General features: G+C 33.1%; 2 protein-coding genes across 2 annotated transcripts; one reads left to right on the forward strand and one right to left on the reverse strand.

Annotated features, from left to right (window-relative positions):
• Positions 1-1,594: 1,594 nt before the first annotated feature.
• Positions 1,595-2,587, forward strand: ECI1 (delta(3), delta(2)-enoyl CoA isomerase 1). The gene has a single exon (XM_011028853.1). The coding sequence runs from the start codon at positions 1,662-1,664 to the stop codon at positions 2,367-2,369; it is 708 nt and encodes a 235-aa protein (XP_011027155.1). The 5' UTR covers positions 1,595-1,661; the 3' UTR covers positions 2,370-2,587.
• A 4,760-nt stretch (positions 2,588-7,347) lies between these two features.
• Positions 7,348-15,624, reverse strand: LOC105127517 (uncharacterized). Its single transcript, XM_011028854.1, has 7 exons — positions 15,223-15,624; positions 14,854-15,081; positions 14,647-14,752; positions 9,391-9,742; positions 8,696-8,980; positions 7,986-8,618; positions 7,348-7,894 (listed from the first exon to the last, which is right to left on the reverse strand). Exons 1-6 carry the CDS (start codon positions 15,374-15,376, stop codon positions 8,472-8,474), a joined length of 1,272 nt encoding a protein of 423 aa, XP_011027156.1. The 5' UTR covers positions 15,377-15,624; the 3' UTR covers positions 7,348-7,894; positions 7,986-8,471.
• Between the last annotated feature and the right edge of the window lie 2,860 nt (positions 15,625-18,484).

Genomic DNA, 18,484 nt, shown 5'->3' on the forward strand with positions numbered 1-18,484 from the left:
TAATTTATTTTATAAATTTTAAAATTAATTATTATAAAAACCTTTAATAAAATAAAAAATTTAAATTTATAATTATAAAAAAATAAATTTAAGATTTTGACCAGTTAAATTATTTTTTATTATTAATTTATGAAAAGTTTTAGTTGTAAGGGTATGAAAGATCAATTTTCTAGCATTTTCAGTGCATCGGTAGCCTTGATGTTGTCATGGCTGTTTATTTTTTCTTGATTTTTTGAATTTTCTTTGGCAATTACTTGTTTTCTTGTTACGTAAGGTAGTTTGGACCCGGCAACTAGTTTTTTAATTTATCAGAAAATGCCCCTCGCTATTTTCTTCTTTATATACAACTACTTTTTTTTTACATATATATATATATATAAAACATGCATGTTGCAAGCGCAAATGAAATGCTCGGGTAGGGAACTGATATTTCATAAGAAATTTTAATTTTGCTAGCTTAAAATATACGGAACATGTCATGCGAAATATACGGCACATGTTATGGTTGCGGGAAGACCTCTTGTCACCATATTATGAGTCAATAACTTTTTAAGTGATAAAAAAATATTAACCTCCATATCCTATAAGTAATTTGATTTCTTGGTAAAAGTTGGCTTTTTTTTTTAATTTCATAGATTTTAGATTTTCAAATGGAGTTTCGATTTCTATGGCTATAAATAATTAATACTTTGACTCCTTTTTTAACGGAATGGAAGAGAGGAGAAAAAGAAACCCAAGTAAAAAAATATGAAATCCAAGTCAAATTAATTTGTGTTTAATTGACGTGGAGATTAAGACGTTTACAGTTTATTTGGGTATAATTATAGTTGTTTTTTAAAATAATTTTTATTAAAAAAATATATTAATAATTTTTTTATTTTTTAAAAATTATTTTTAAAATTAATATACCAAGATAATTTAAAAACATCAAAAATATATTAATTTAAAGTAAAAAAAATTAATTTTTTTAAAAAATACTTTTAAAAAGCACCCTCGCAGTTAACAAACTTGATTGGTCAAATCTCCCGGAATATAATAATTGTTTTTTAATTATTTTTTATTTTAGAATAATATTTTTTTATTTTTTATTTTATTTTTAATATTAATATATTAAAAAATCAAAAAAATATTAAAAAATTTTAACTAATAATTTTGTTAGAAAAACACTGTCAGCCATGAAAATAACATTCTTCGAGTCTATGTATTATTTCAGTAGTTAGTTTTTAAAATTTTTTATATTTAAAAATATACTAAAATAATATTTTATATTTATTTTTTAAATTTATTTTGATATTAATATATTAAAATAAAAAAATTAATTTAAAAAAAAAATTGAAAAAACTTTCTCGCAGAATTGCTTGTTTAAGGACAAAAGGAATCATCAAGAGTTTCTTCCAAGTTATAATACTATTTATTTTTTTATTGGCTTTGGTAATCCATCGCAATCACGGAAAAGGTACACCGGCTGTTTCGAAGAAAACGTCTCTGGTTTTGAAAAGTCCACGAACATAGTTGGTTGACTTGTCTTCCACATCCTTGGTTATTTTCTTTATAAAGCCCGGATAAGCATAGTTGGTTATTTTCTTCCACCGCTTTGGTTATTTTCTTTATAAAGCCCGGATAAGCAGTTTGGAGCTCAAGAGAGGACCAGAAACAGGGAAATGTGTTCTTTAGAGAAGAGGGGCGATATCTACATCCTCACTTTAACTGGCTCAGATGAGCACCGGTTAAACCCCACCCTCATTGACTCCATCCGCTCAGCTCTGCGTCGTGTTCGCGCCAAGCCAGCTTCCCCATCCTCAGCTCTCGTCACTAAAGCCGAAGGCAGGTTCTTCTCCAATGGATTTGATCTTGCCTGGGCGCAATCATCCCAACCTCGTCGCGAACTCATGTCTGCAAAGCTCCAATTACTGGTAAAGGAATTGATATCTCTGCCCATGCCAACAATAGCTTCAGTCACTGGCCATGCATCAGCTGCTGGAATGATCTTAGCTCTGAGCCATGACTATGTGCTCATGAGGAAAGACAGGGGGTTTCTTTACATGAGCGAGCTTGATATTGGACTTGTGTTGCCGGATTGGTTCATGGTATTATTGAAGTGCAAGATTGGAGATGCCAGAGTCAGGAACGAGGTAGTTTTGACAGCAGCAAAGCTGACAGCAGAGATGGCTGCAGTGAGGGGGATTGTGCACTCGGCGCATGACGGTGCAGAGGAGACAGTTGAGGCAGCGATTAGGTTGGGGCAGGAGTTGGTGAAAAGAGGGTGGGATGGTAATGTGTATGGGAAGAATAGGATGGTGGTTTTGAAAGAGGTTCTGGAGAAAATAGGGACTGTGCCAGGGGAGGCTAAGACCACGTCAAAACTGTAATGCAAGGTTGAAGCTATGGTGGCAAGCTGAGAACCATGAATATTTCCAAATTAAATAAATAGGAAGCGGCATTGGAAATCAACTTCTGTAATTAGAAGTTAAAAATGCAACGCTGCTCCTTATTTTGTATTTATTTCTTTTTCAAGTTCTTACTGCTTGAAACGTCCATTCTTGTTCCCCACCTCTTGGAAGTTAGAACACAGATATTTCATGCTCCGGGATATGGTCAAAAGGCATAAATTTCCATGTTAACATGAACCAGTTCTGAGGAATGATATTTCCTATTGATCCTGACAAGTCAGCGTGATCCTTTTGATCAGACACTACGAACACTAAAACTTCAGAACAGAATCAATAGGCGCTAAGGAATTCATATATATATATATATATATGGCTAGAAGACGGAACCAGCACTACAACCAAATTCATAAATCAATAGGCGCTAAGGAATAACCATGAGTGATTGTAGCAGCTACTACGAAAACTTAGTGTGCTCAAAAGAGGCCCTGAATGAATTTCAGACCGAGGGCTAGAAGACGGAACCAGCACTACAACCATAGGCGACCCCAGCACTTCTTTGGCATCTAAGCAAAACAATGAACCCACTTAAAAGGCGATGGATTTTTACATTTTCCACTTCCACTCTCCAAGTACTTGAAATAGTAGAGAACTAACCAAGAGTAATAAGGAGCAAAGGGGGCAGATTTTGTGAACTTCGGGCTGTTGATTATACATAAAGAGAAGCAAATTGATCGACCAGGTATTGCTCTGAATCACATTTTCATGTTTATTCCTCTATTTCATGCCACGTAAAGTAAAATGTTTTGGAAGGACACAATTCTGTTCTGCAGATTCCGCGGTGTTGGATGGGTATAACCATCTGCTACACGCTTTTTAGCTAGAAATATTTGCTTCTTTAAGTTTCCAAACTGAAAAGCTGCATTATTTACTATATGCCATCCAGGAGGGCAGGGTCTATACGAAAAGAAAAGGGAGAGGTGAAAATTAGGGTATACCACCTTCAAAATGCTGGGGGATTTAAGGGTTCTGTTTCATTTATAGTTGCACTGGTTTGGTATATATGCAATGCAAGCATGCACCTCCAGCATCCTTCCCAATTTCCACGTGGCTCAGGCTTCGTACAGTAGTTGGAGACACAATTGACGAGGCATACCTGATATTTTCCTCTGAAAATATGTTGGGCTTAAATATGTTGTCGGATATCGAGCTAGAGAGACATTGACAGTGATCATGTAATATCCACCTGCAGCTGCTGTTAATTCATTCGTCATGTATATTTACATGTCTGTTCTCGGCTTCAAAGCATGAAGTCTTGATGATCAATACACCAGCAGCAAAATTTATCAGCTCTCCTTGTGGCTTGTTGCACCAATACTATCGATATTTTTTATTCTCCCAGCAGATCAATGAATCCACGGGACCACGGTGATACATTGGAGCAGAAAAGCACTTGTGTGCTTACTGGCCTCTCCCGCCACAATTGTTGCAGATGATAATGGACATGCAATCCCCGGCTGAGATGGCTATGCTGTCCACAGCTGTGGCAGAGGAAGTCATTAGAGCAACCTGATATCTCTAATGCCAGGCTTGACTCGGGACATTGACAGGCCACATGACCTGATATATTGCAAACGTAGCAGACTGGCTCATTAGGGCAATCATGAGCAAGATGACCAGTTTTCCGGCAGTTGTTGCAGGCCTTCTAATTTCTACAGTCAACAGCAATGTGGCCTGGCCTATATCAATTATTGCCGAGACTTGCATTCTGAACTGGAAAATCAGAGTCACAGCACTTGCGAGCAAGGTGGCCCACCACATGTTTGGCAGACTGGATCATTGGGGCAATGGCTAGCATGGTGTCCAGGCTAATTGCAGTTCCAACACACAGTATCTGAGTTGCATCCAGCAGCAATATGGCTGAAACAAAAAAATGTATGACAAAAGTAACCAAAACAGAACTGCACAAAGAAGCTTGAATTATAGACAGTAGTCCACCAAGAAAGCAATTTCTAGTATCCTTGAACTTCACATGAAAGGTTCACAAGAAGAAAGTAGATGCGAGAACTCATCTCACCCAGGAAGCCCACAGTTGTTGCACAGTCATATTTGAACAATCTCGCGCAAAATGCCCAGGTCGTTTGCATCTATTACAGAGACCATCATGGCCAAAACTAAACAATATAACCATTTAGAGGTAATCCTAACGATGCAGACGACATCTCAGATATTTAAAAAGAGAGAGAGAGAGAGACAGAGAATTAGACTTCCAGTATCAGGAAATTAAACCAATTACCAAAGAAACTTTGACTAGAAAAGATGACAATTCACAGCTAACATCTCAACTGGATGAATTTAAGAAAAAATCAACAAAAAGCAGCCAATTTTCATAGTATTACAAGCATGAACACAACAATTCAAATGTATTCTCTACAATCAATTCTCTATTTAAGTTTTATGTACTCTGACAGGGCAAAAAGATTCAATCTTAAGTTTCAGAAATAGCTTATTTATCCAAGCAAATGTCATATTCCATGAACAAATATCATCTCTACTCACATGCTCACTGTGAAGAGCAGCCAAGCACCGCAGAAACTCTGTAATAATGCATGCAGCATACCCATTCCCAACAATTTTATAAATATCTCCTTGATAGTTCTCCTCCTCCAAATTAACCATAAGAACTGTCCAAACTATAATTAGCAAAGCTAAAGATTCCAGTACGTGACATGGTAAGCGCTAAATGTATGATTTTTCCCCTAAAACCAAATGCAAGCTAAAGATTCCAGTACGTGACATGGTAAGCGCTAAATGTATGATTTTTCCACTAACACCAAATGCAACAAAAAGATAGAGTTCCCATGGTAAAAGCTTAAAATGGAGAGAATCTGTAACTAAAATAGCCTCTTAAAATTAAATAACAATTCATGCAAATAGCGACATGATATATACCTGACTAGAAAGATAAACAATCAGCATAGTAACAAAAGCATACCATACCGGAAACTGCGATGATCCTTGGAATAAGGGGCATCATGATACGATGAATTCATACGAAACCTCTTAGCTCCTTGTGATGAACTCTGGCTTCTATAAAGACTCATGTCAGAGAGCTTGCCCAATTCTCAAGCACAAAATAACCACCAGATGCAGGGGAAAAAACACCAATCTGCCAATCCCACCACAAAACCCCCGTCTAATTAAATTTCAACAAATAAAATCAACAGACACCATAAATAAGAATTCTGTTTCACTACAGCAATCTATCAATATCTCAGAAGTTTTAAACTAATATTTTCATCACTAAAAAGGACTAAATAATAGAAAACGATAATAAACTTCTGTTTTACCACAACTTTTCCATGAATTTGACCATTTCTTGGATTCAAGAGCTCTCTTCGTTCTTATTCAAACATAAATCAACAATAGAACGCATCTTAAAAGTTTCAAATCCCTTCATTTTCTCAGCATAAAAAAATAAAGAAAGAAAAGTCACTGCCAATATTAAATTACAAACTGGCCATTAATTATGTACAAATGCATGCAAACACACGCAGGCGTATAAAACATAGTAGTATATATGCATGCGTATACATCGAGTACCTGGGGAAAGGTAACAGAGCATGAGAGGGCTAAACCCTAGGTAGCTTAAGAAATATGGATGAATCTGGAAAACTTTTGACACCGAAAGGAAGACAAGAAAAATAATATTTCATACGTCAAGAACATGACAATGATTCTCGATCGTGTCGAATAAGAACTTGCTAGTATGCTGTCGTTTAGGTTTTTGTTTCTTAGTGGATAAACAATTTTTTTTCCTCTTGTATGGTAAATCCGTAATTGTGGAGAAACTGTAGTGATCAGTACAGATACAGTAAAGGCCGTTAAATTAAGTTTTTTTATTTTTTATTTTAAATTAATATTTTTTGATATTTTGAAATTATTTTAATGTATTTATATAAATATTTTAATATATTTTAAAAATATTATAATTTTTAAAAATAACTACTGATATATTTCCGAACACCTTTTAAATATTTTGTTTAAAATTTAAATTCAAGGCTCATCTTCTTCTTCTTTTGTTACAAAAGGCTAAGAACACTCACAGAAAAAAGCTGTCTGGGGCATGGAAAATCTGAGATTAGATATAAACAACATTATGCATTTCCTAAAAAGAAATCATATTTTCCTGTATAAATAATATAATTATAAATTTTATCTTTTTTTTTATTGTAGCGGTAATTCAGCAGCCTACTTATTTCATAAGGACTCGCGAATCTGAGAATAGATATAAACAACATCATACATATCCTTAAAAAAAATCATATTTTCCTGTATAAATAATATAATTATAAATTTTATCATTTTTTTTATTGCAGCGTTAATTCAGTTGCTTGGCTTATTTCATATTAAATTGTGCAATTGGTTTTTATTTTTTTTCATTTGGAAGGGATGATATGTTTCTTATCTCAATTTTTGTTAAAAAAAAATTAATGATACCTAAAAAATCAGAACTTGGAGTTTTTTTAATAAATTTTTAAATTAAAACACCTTAAAAACAGCAATAAATCTATTTATATAATAAAAAAACTAAAAATATAATTTTAAAAACCAAAATTAACCATAAACTAAAAAATTACTCTAGTTAAGATTTGATTTTTCAAGGTTAAAAAATATCTAATATGAATTTTTTTTATTAAATAAAATTATTTGATATAGATATCAATTGTTTTAATAGCATGTGAATAATTTTTTTTTTACCATTAAAATCCGGTGACTCTTCTCTTAGTTAGAAACTAAAAATAATGAAAATAAATTTTTATGATAAAATTAAAATACTACAATTAAATAATTTTCATAATATTTAAAATTAAAAAAGCAAAATATAGCTTTTCTAAAACTTTTAACTCGTCATAAAATATAAAATACAAAAAAAAAATATACGATGTCATTTGTAGTTTTTTTATCTAAGTGAACAGTTGTGCCGTCTCACGGTAAATTAACACGCAACGCTTTGAGATTTTAGGAAATTGTACAAGTGAAAAACTATTAGAACAGCTTCTCTAAAATCTCTCAGTAAAGTGCTGTGGATAAAAGCAAAACCTAGGACCTCGAGAACTCAAACATCAGTCAGATCTCCGGAAAGAATAGACTGATACCAGGAGCATGCTGCCATTTACATACACCCTCATCACCATGACCCCCAACCTTGGCCAGGAAATCAGCGCCTTGGTTACATTCACCAAGTTGTGAACACTGGCGCCCTCATCAAGGAGAACACGAATGTCACCAGCTAGAGCAAAACAAGGAAGAGCTGGAGACGTAACCTCGAAAATGGCATGCACGGCTAAGCATCACTGATCTGAAGCCTAAATTCCATCCCAGAGACAGGCCAGTCTGGATGGCTTGAACTTCAGCTATCATGATGGTTGCCGCTACAAGATAGCCTGGAAAACCCGACAGCCAAACATCACTGTGATTGTGAAAAAGACCACCCATTCCAGCACCTCCCACATTATCCAACGAGCTCCCAATGGCAGATTTGCTGGGACAGCCAAACATCACTGTGATTGTGAAAAAGACCACCCATTCCAGCACCTCCCACATTATCCAACGAGCTCCCAATGGCAGATTTGCTGGCCTAATCGTCTTTCATATTGAGTGCTCTTACCTTTGCATCCCTTTGTTGCATCACAAAAGGTGCAAAAGCGTTATAAGATCTGGTACAACTACATACCGGACCTCATCCTAGCAAAGAAAATAAAATAATAAAGAGGGAAAGAGTTTATAGATAATCTACAACTTCACCAGAAAGGGATTGGCTTCTGCATTTTCCGAAGATGCCACAGATGCTTCTTTGATACATTGCAGACGATGGAAAATGAAACACTACACATTTTAATAGCAAGAGAGAATAGTTACAGCAAGAGCTTGGCTACAGAGAATAGGTTATCTTGCTGCATGACCTCAATGATCGGCAAATAGGGACAACATTGCAGTGCAGATATGTCCAATCAGAGAGGAAGGTACACCTTGGAGAAGGCAAAACTGTTTTCACCATCAATGTGGTTTGCAGTGGATCATCTACCAGCCCATTAATGTTCTTCTAATTCCGGCTGCCATTTGATTTCTGGCTTGACCACTTGCTAATGGAAATTCACCATTTTCAACCAAAAGGAATCTGTAGACTTCCCACTGGCGATCCTCAGTTGAGTGCCTTCCGATTTCAGCCTACAAATTAACAACGAGGAGAAGTTACTCAACACATTGTGAAAGATAAAAGCTAAATGCAGATACTGAACTCTTACCGAAAAAATGCATATTCCCAGCTTTTTCAGAGCTAAAGTAACATCATAAAATACGCGCGGTCTTCCCTTGCCACATAACTCAACAGGGTTAGCAACTAAGAGCTCGGTATCTGGGCCTCTGTTGGTAATGATCACTCGCAATGGATGAAGCATCTCCTCCTTCAATCGAGAACAAAGATTATCTAGAAGCTTAGGATCCAATATCTTCTTCCCATCTGTTTGCTGAACAAATAGATCCATGTTACGGTATCCTTTTATGCTAGACGAGAATCTACCATAAGCTACCTGCATTAGAAACAAAAGCAACCATATATTGTTAAAATACTAATCAAAATCAAATATCAACACAAACAGCCATTTAGTGCCACACCAAGGCCCAAAAGAACAATAAACAGTAATGCTGTGAACTTAATGGGACAGATTTCATAGCATTAATGGAACAATAGCAAGCTATCTACATTAATTCCAGAAATAGTCAAGGAAAGTAAAGAAAAAGTTCAGCAAAAAGGTTTTAAAGGAGAAGACTCATGATACTGGATAATGCTTGTACCAACATGATTTCTGAGTCTGTAAGCACCTTAAATGGGAAGGTGATATTTTGTGCAACTTAATCCATTTTAAGATGGTCAAGATCAATGGCATAGCAAACAAATTAACAAGAATTGTTCTTATTAAGAAGCTCATGACCACTGTACCTGGATATTCAGGTCCTTTGAAATTCTCAAGATGTCATAAAATAGACCTTTTTGATCAACACATTGTATTTGAAGCAATGTATGAGCTGGGCTCAAAAGATTATCCACTGTAACGATGGCCTTCTTTGGTGATGTTGTAGCCGCCCTGGGTGCTTGCATACAGGATTCCTTTTCTGACAGCTCACAGCTAAACAATTCTTCTGCCACTACCAAAGGGAGGGAAGAGAAATTCCGCTGATTATCACATTCAGGACCTGCCAACTGAAGTTCACACCCAATACAGTATTCTCTGAAGACATCACACAAATATCCACACGTGTCATCTCGCCTTTTTTTCGTGTGTAAGAGCTCCCTGAAAAGAGACCACCAAATATCAACTGTGAACTGACATTTTATTTCTGTTCTTTTTTTTTGTTTGTTTGAAAGAGCCGCTGTGAACTAATACATAACCAGATAAAAATAAGAATAGTTTTTGTCCCATTACGATGCGTGCTTTCTGGAAATACTCATCATACTCAAACAACAAGCCGCCCCAAGCCTTGGCTCAGGCAGTGCAAGACAACAGAGTTGGAGGGGACCAAGATTCGGTCATGCTTGAACAGAAGAAGATAAAACACAACATGTTACTAAGAGAAAACTTCATCCAAACTAATCAGAAGAGAATCACCGGAAGGTTTGATTAGAAGCAAGTCAGCTTTAAAACTTGCGAGAAACATGCCATGTGGTCAGCAATATATCAAAAAAAAAACAGCAGTTTAATTTCTAAAACATGCTTCATCTATTATGCCTCGGCGATATAATTGCGATACTTCAAGTAGCAAATAGGCAACCACGAATTGTTAATAATGTGTTTCATATTTATTGCACTCCTTTCTATAGATTTTGTTTTCCTGCTCCGTGGATAGTTATAGCTCTCAGTTGTTGGAGTGAGTGGCAAATTTGCAGCAAATGCTATGCGCCAAGTGCCACCATTGAAATGGCTGGTGATGAGTCACTTGTGTAGTGATGGCGCATATACAGGGATCACTTGAGCACACTTTGAGTTCGAGAAAGCAAGTGTGTAGACATCTTACACACCTTTATTTTCCCGAAACACAACATTGCTGTTCATTTATGAAGACAACTACTCTGTATCAAAATGAAAGAGTACATTGACAAGACAACCCAGTTTCACAAATAAAAGGATAAATTGGGAAATAACAAATTAATATAGCAGCAAAAAGTTTTAGTATATTCTCAACGCGGTTAAGAACGTATAATTTAATTAATATTGTGATTCAAAATTATGATATATGATTAGATGTTGCGTTTCTGAACCATAATACCAATTAAATTTTTATTGCGGTTTAAAGTGTTCTGCATTTAAAGATGACAACAGTTAGGGTGTTCATCTCGCTGGCTGTAAGGTTTTCAAAATGTCATTTCTCCATGGTCTCTTGATACTCAAGAAAAACATACATGATACGCTATTGCTTCAAAAAAAGGCACGACAGGAAGGAAGACCTTCACCTTTTTTGGTCGAAAGCCCAGTGAAAAGTGCGGAGTTCCTCAATAATGCCATCCAGTTCCCTAGCTTTTGATATGGAAGGTATACTAAAACCACTTCTACCGCTTCTGGATCAACAACTGACTCAACTGTATCTACTAGTTCAGTACCATTCCTTTCTTTATTGTGAAAAAAAAAAGGCTATACCGGTACTGATGCTACCACTTGTGCTTTACCTCCTCCACTACTGGAGGTATCCAGGATAAGCTAATGGAGCCCCTACTCGTGCTACCATAGCGAAGGTACGAGTGCTAAAGAATCTTCCACTACCCCTACCTGAATTCCAACTCTTACCATAATGATGGCTTAGATTGCGTTGTGGAAGATGAATAGGGAGATGGGTTTGGGTTATGAAGGCTTGTGGAATTTAATTGAATGCGGACGCTACTGTTCTAGTGTTCTGTGGATGAAAGGGAGGCTTCTGCCTTCTGGTATAGTGGTGAATAAGAGGTTTTTTTTAAAAATTATTCTTCCGTTGGCGCCCGTGGTTCTTTTTAAAATAATGGGGAGGAATAACTGACTCTTTTGGATTTAGCCGGGTTTGTTTGCAGGAAAGTTGTTTTTTTTTTTAAAGTGAATTCCGGGAAAGTAAATTCTGAAAAAAATGAATTCCAGAAAAGTAAAGTATTTTACCACAAAAAAAAAACATCAGTTTAATTTCTGAAATATGCTCCATCTATTATGCCACGGCGATAGAATTGCGATATTTCAAGTAGCAAATAGGAAACCAGGAATTGTTAATAATGTGTTTCATATGTATTGCACTCCTTTCTATAGATAATGTTTTCCTGCTGCGTGGATAGTTATAGCTCTCAGTTGTTGGAGTGAGTGGCAAATTTGCAGCAAATGCTATGCGCCAAGTGCCACCATTGAAATGGCTGGTGATGAGTCACTTGTGTAGTGATGGCGCATATACAGGGATCACTTGAGCACACTTTGAGTTCGAGAAAGCAAGTGTGTAGACATCTTACACACCTTTATTTTCCCGAAACACAACATTGCTGTTCATTTATGAAGACAACTACTCTGTATCAAAATGAAAGAGTGCATTGACAAATTAATATGGCAGCAAAAAGTTTTAGTATATTTTCAACGCGGTTAAGAACGTATAATTTAATTAACATTGTGATTCAAAATTATGATATATGATTAGATGTTGTGTTTCTGAACCATAATACCAATTAAATTTTTTTTGCGGTTTAAAGTGTTCTGCATTTAAAGATGACAACAGTTAGGGTGTTCATCTCGCTGGCTGTAAGGTTTTCAAAATGTCATTTCTCCATGATCTCTGGATACTCAAGAAAAACATACATGATACGCCATTGCTTAAAAAAAAAAGGCTATACCGGCACTGATACTACCACTTGTGCTTTGCCTCCTCCACTACTGGAGGTATCAAGGATAAGCTAATGGAGCCCCTACTCGTGCTACCATAGTGAAGGTAAGAGTGCTAAAGAATCTTCCGCTACCCCTACCTGAATTCCAACTCTTACCATAATGAAGGCTTAGATTGCGTTGTGGAAGATGAATAGGGAAGTGGGTTTGGGTTATGAAGGCTTGTGGAATTTAATTGAATGTGGAGGCTACTGTTCTAGTGTTCTGTGGATGAAAGAGAGGCTTCTGCCTTCTGGTATAGTGGTGAATAAGAGGTTTTTAAAAAAAATTATTTTCCCGTGGGTGTCCGTGGTTCTTTTTAAAATAAGGGGAGGAATAACTGACTCTTTTGGAATTTAATTGAAACAGCTTTTATTAACATGCCACGTTGTCGCGCATTGCATGAAAAATGTACTTCAATGAAAAAATTTCTCATGTTAAGTTTTTTGCTTCTAAAACATTACATATAGTAAATATCATGATTTAAAAACATGATAATATAAAAATATATTATTTTACTAAAATTTTTAATTTATTGCACTAATTCCTTAAAAAAAAGAACAAATAAAACCTACAAGAATTTTCAATAGATTTCACCAAAGAAACACGTACAAGAAAAACCCTGCAAGAATTTTCAATAGATTTCACCAAAGAAACACATACAAGTACACAAACTACTCGATAAATGCAGCCTAGAGCCCTATCTAGTATTCAACTTGCCTCTAAGTCGCAAGTAATAGTAAAAAATAAATCAACACAAAAAATATATATTTAGATATTAATAAAATATTTTAAAAAAATAGATTTTAATTAAGAATTAAATAATATTTTAATCAAATACTAAGATAAAAAAAAATAATTTACTTAAATTAACTCAGGCTAACATACAAAACTTTGAAGGGTAATCTTGAAAAAAAATATAAAACTCAATCTCAAATTAATTCAATATTAAAAAAACATAATTGATAATAATAATAATATTTGATTAAAAAAGGTGAACTCAAGTCACCAAACAAACGCACAATAAAAGTTACGCAGATCATTGGATTTAATAAATTTTTTATTTAAAAAATTATTTTTTATTTAATTATATAACAATAAAATATATAATATTTTTTATATAAAATAACAATTTTTAAGAATAGAAAAAATTATGATAGGCACGTCGAGCTGAGATAATAAAAGTAGATCATTGACAACAAATAATCAACTTGTATTTTTTGAGGTTTGAGTTAAATTTTTAAAAATATATATATTATTAATAACAAACGGTGAATTGTAGTTTTTTGAATTAAAGAACATGAAAAGCATTAAACAAAAGAAAATGTCTTAAATGTTGTGAATTAATTCATTAAACATATTACCCAGATAACATAATCAATTAGGTTCAATGATAAGTTCTCTTAGTTTTCTTAATCAATAATAAAATAGGAGAGCTAGATGTATGGGCCTTCTCGCCTAACCCATACATCGAGATTTATTTTATTTTTTTGAATTTCTTAAAAAATCAAATGCCTAACCCATACATCGAGATTTATTTTATTTTTTTGAATTTCTTAAAAAAACAAATGATTTATTGCCTATCTCATTTAAAAAAAAACAAGAGTCATTTGCTTTTTGTAAGTTTTGGTGATCAAGGATTTTTTGAAAATTAGGGTTTTATTTTTTAATTTTTAACCTATTTTTATCTAAAATACTCATTAAATACCCTAAATATCTTAATAAATATATTCATGGTCATTAAAAAAACAACTCAAAAAACCAAAAATTAACTCCAAGCAAAAATAATTCCAACAGTTAGATTTACCTTCTTGAACAAAAAAAAATGAAAAAACATTTAGGTCAAACTCTCCTCATAAAATAAAATTCATTAACTTTAAAATCGACTATTTTTATGGTTGGAAATGTTAACAATGATGATTTTTTTTATACCGGATTGTAATGAGTTTCTCTCTTTTCTAAAAATAAAAAAATAAAAAAAATTAAATTTGATATTAAAATTAAATTTTGAAAAATTAAAGAAACTAATTACCTATTAGCTTAAAAATATAAGAAAATAAGGGCCTAAATTAAACTTTTCAAATAAAATTTTAAGATATTATCTATTTTGCTAACTAATTTCACTTTAGTTCAGTCCTTTAATTCAACCTTTTTTTTTTCCAAAAAAAAAAGTAATTAATTGTTAATTTGAACTCAAATGACTAGATTGTACAAAAAAAATATTTAGGGATCAAATTGAGTTTTCTAATTACCATTTCAATCTACAATTATTTGTGAAATGATTTGTTAATTCAAGCAAATTCATCGACAACCAAAAAAAAGAGAGGAAAATTCACCTTCCATCTGTAATGAAGAACAAGTCTACAACTTTCCCATCTGGTGTTGTCATCACTTTCAGTCTTTGAATTGTAAATTCAAGCTCAGTTAGAACTTCAGTAACATCTACGTTATAAAAACAAAGCCATGTTATTTCTATTCCTTGAATTAAACAAAGAAAAAGAAAGATTAAACATCAAGTCTACCATCCAAATCTACATACTTACGATGTAGTAATCCTTCCCGGTCAACACAACAAAACTTCAACAGATATACAGAAGGAGCAGCCGAGGAACCATTCAGTTTCTGATCATAATAAAGGGGAGTCAAACATGGAGGAGACACTCTCAAGAGCCTGTTTTTCAAGCTATCCCAATCAAGTCTAAGCAAATTTGAATGTTGAAGTTGAACCACCCATAATACTATGTAACACCACTTTCCATCGGTTTGAAAATCTGACATCATTAAAAAAAACAATCTTCCATCATATAGAATCACCGAATATCCTTGGAAAATTCACGAGAGACATCCTCCGCGAGTAACATCCGAAAACGAAAAGAAAAGGGCAGAATTTGCTAAAAATTAAACATGAGTACCTGCACGAGTAATGTGTAGCCCAAACTCAAGAATTATTCTACAGAGATCACATCCAAGGCCAGACTTGTCAGGGCAATTGACGGTGACGATGGTGGGGTCATGAGAGCTGCTACCTTGTTGTATCAAAACTACATCGTCAGCGGGAATTCCCATGGCTGGTAGACTCCTGGAGGAAATTACAGGAGTGCCTCGGGGGAAATGTGAAAGGTTCTGGTCTTTGGTTTTGGGTAACGAGGGGATTTCGTGGAGATTCAGGTGGGTGTTTGATTGTTGGCTGCAGACGTGGTTGGGTTGAGTTGTAATTGGTACAGAGACGAGTTAGAACTTGTAGAAACGCCTGGTGTTTTCCTTTTTTATTGTTTTTCCCTCCTCCTTAGTTTCGAGGATCAAGCGAGGTTTTTTTTTTTTTTGGTTGTTGGGTTACAAGGGCCCATGTGTCCAAATAATCGAGTTTAAGTGTCCTCTTGTCGTTTTGTGTTACTTGTTTTGTTTAGTAGCTTTTGCTTTGAGGGTGTTTTTTTTTTTTTATGATTGTTTTTATTTTAAAGCAAACTACGGGAAACAGGTGTTTAGTAATTGAGAAAACGTGATTTATTTCAGAAGAGACTCCCCATGTTCAAAGTTTTGAACGCCGGTGAGTAAATAGCAGTTTCACGCTGCTTCTCTGTGACTCCATGTAGTGGTTATAAAAATAAACATTGAGGAGTGGATTTAATTTGTTTTTCATTATGTGGAGAGAACGTCTTCAATGTTCTGGATGGATCAAATTCAGTTTAAATTTTTATTATTATTATTTTGGTTGAACTGGATTTTGTAAAAAAAATTAATTTTTTAATTGTATTTTACTTTAAAAAATAGTATTTAATATTATTTAGTGTCGCTACATAAATTAGAAAGAGATCGCACAATAATGTAGCATTTGTAAAATTTAATTACAATCTTAATTTTGTTCTTGGTGATATTTTATCTAATTTTATTACACTCTTGAAAAAACATAGAAACTGTACTTTTTATCGGAAGAATTTCATATGTAATGGAATTTTAGATAGGTTAATGGAACAATAAAAAAATATTTAATATGAAAATATTGTTTGTTTAATGGTGTAATAATGGTAGTTACATCTATAATATTTAAATTAAAAATTATTAATATTAATATATATCTTTTTTAGTTATTTTATAATCTCAATTTGAAAAGTATTTTTTACCTGACACGTTAAACTATCTTTTATTCAACCTCAATTACAATTGCAGTTTTAACCAGACATGTAAAAATATCAAACCAAACTCAATTAAAAATTCTTTTTATAAAATAACTTTTTTCAAATCACAACTACAACAGTTACCGCAATATCCAGCACATTACAAACTACACAAATTGTATGTCTGGTAATACCAGAACTCACTTTATTGTTGGTGTGGGACCTATATAAAATTTGTTTAAACCACAAGTTTGCGGAAAGCAATTGAGAGCTATTTCCCCATATTATGCGGACAATAGAGAGTTTCATTCTTCATTATTCACTCAAGTGAATAGTTAATTCACTTTTCATTGTTCTGACTGGACTGAATTTGGTCCACAGCTAAAGGTATTAAACTGGTACAACCCATTAAAAATTTTAAATTTAAATTGTGTTTTATTCAAAAAAAATTGATGAGGATCACTTGATGATATAATATTTGCATAATTTGATTGCAATTCTAATTCTGTTTATGATGATATTTTACTTGATATTGTTGCGTTCTTAATAAACCAAGAAAATCGTAGTCCTTATCTGATGTATTTCATACGTGATAGAATTATAGATAATTTAATGAAACAACAAAAAATATTTTATAATATAATAGTACTAGTTAAATCTACAATATTTAAATTAAAAACCACACACACACATATATAACCTCAATTTAAAAAGTATTTTTTAATCAAATATATAAAATTATGTTTTGTTCGACTTTAATTTCAATCACAATTTGAACCAAATATATATTGATATTAAACCAACCTCAACAAAAAATATTTTTTATAAAATATTTTTTTTAAAATTATAATTATAAAAACTACCACGGTACAAAACACACCTTATAACATTTAATTTAAAAATATAATTATTTTTTTAAGAGATAATTCTTTTTTCTTTAAAAAAAAACTAACCACGTATTTATCTCAAATGCCCTCTAAAAGGATGCCTAAGTGACTATATACTTGTCAGGTCGCGTCTGCCATGGCAAAAGCTAAAGGTTTTTGTTTTATTTATTTTTCATCGTCTCATTTTGACAATGATATATTAGGCGCGATTTGAAGGGTTCCGAGAGTAAATTTTAATTTGATTTTTTTTTCCGTTTAAAGTTTGATTTTTTGTTTTTTTTATTAAATTTTAATATTTTTTTTATTTTGATATACTAATATTAAAAATAATTTTTTAAAAATAAAAAAATTACTGCTATCATATTTTTAAATAGCTGTTGCTTGGAGTAAAGTGTACATATTGAGGGTGTAAATTCTAGAGCTGCCCCCAGAGTGGTCTCGTGGCAAATCATTCCAAGAGGATGGTTCGTGGCATTTGGCTATGTATTTTAAAGCAAGATTGTTTCTTTCATCTTCACAACTCATTGTTGTGGGATTCATTCTTGTAATGATTACTTGATCAGGGCAGGGATGAAGTGTTATGTGTTCTGTCAAGACCTTAAGTTTATCCGTCCTTGCATCTATTTCTTCGCCAAACCAGTATAACATAACTAGTTAAATTGGATTGATTTTGTTAAAAAAAAATTAGATTTATTTCATTAGAGAAATAGTTTTTAGAATTCGTTGATAGTATATTTTTTGTGCTAATAAAATTATAAATTTAACTGACTAGGTTTTTAATTTATTTCTCAGTAATTACGAGTTTTAATTTTTTTAAAATTATTAAAAATTTATATAATTTTTAATTTTAAAATTCATAAAATTAATTCAAATACATGTAAGTTGGTCTCATCTAAACATTTATATCAATAAAAAAATTATAAATAGATCATCCATCTCTAGTTTCCAAACCCTTGTAATAAATTCAACATTAAAAAAAGTTTTTGTTAAAACACTTGCCTCTCATTTTATAAATTATTTTGCAAGGCTACGTATTCAAAGGATTGATCATGATTCATCGTCAATAAAACAACCGGAGTGAAATAAAAAATATTTTGCAGAATATTTTATGTAGAGTATAGATCAACATGTCTATATAAAATAGAGTTTTTTCTACATTTTATAACCGGGCT

This window comes from Populus euphratica, unplaced genomic scaffold, assembly GCF_000495115.2.
Source record: "Populus euphratica unplaced genomic scaffold, PopEup_1.0 scaffold13.1, whole genome shotgun sequence".
In the NCBI taxonomy this organism is placed as follows: Eukaryota; Viridiplantae; Streptophyta; class Magnoliopsida; order Malpighiales; family Salicaceae; genus Populus; species Populus euphratica.

What these genes read in the sequence shown, in the direction of transcription:
- LOC105127517 (XM_011028854.1), bottom strand. Translation starts at nt 15,376, where the DNA reads ATGGGAATTCCCGCTGACGATGTAGTTTTGATACAACAAGGTAGCAGC. An exon ending in CAAAGGACCTGAATATCCAG is followed by an intron (nt 8,981 to 9,390) that starts GTACAGTGGTCA and finishes TTTCTAATGCAG; the next exon opens with GTAGCTTATGGTAGATTCTC. An exon ending in TGGGAATATGCATTTTTTCG is followed by an intron (nt 8,619 to 8,695) that starts GTAAGAGTTCAG and finishes GTTAATTTGTAG; the next exon opens with GCTGAAATCGGAAGGCACTC.
- ECI1 (XM_011028853.1), top strand. Translation starts at nt 1,662, where the DNA reads ATGTGTTCTTTAGAGAAGAGGGGCGATATCTACATCCTCACTTTAACT.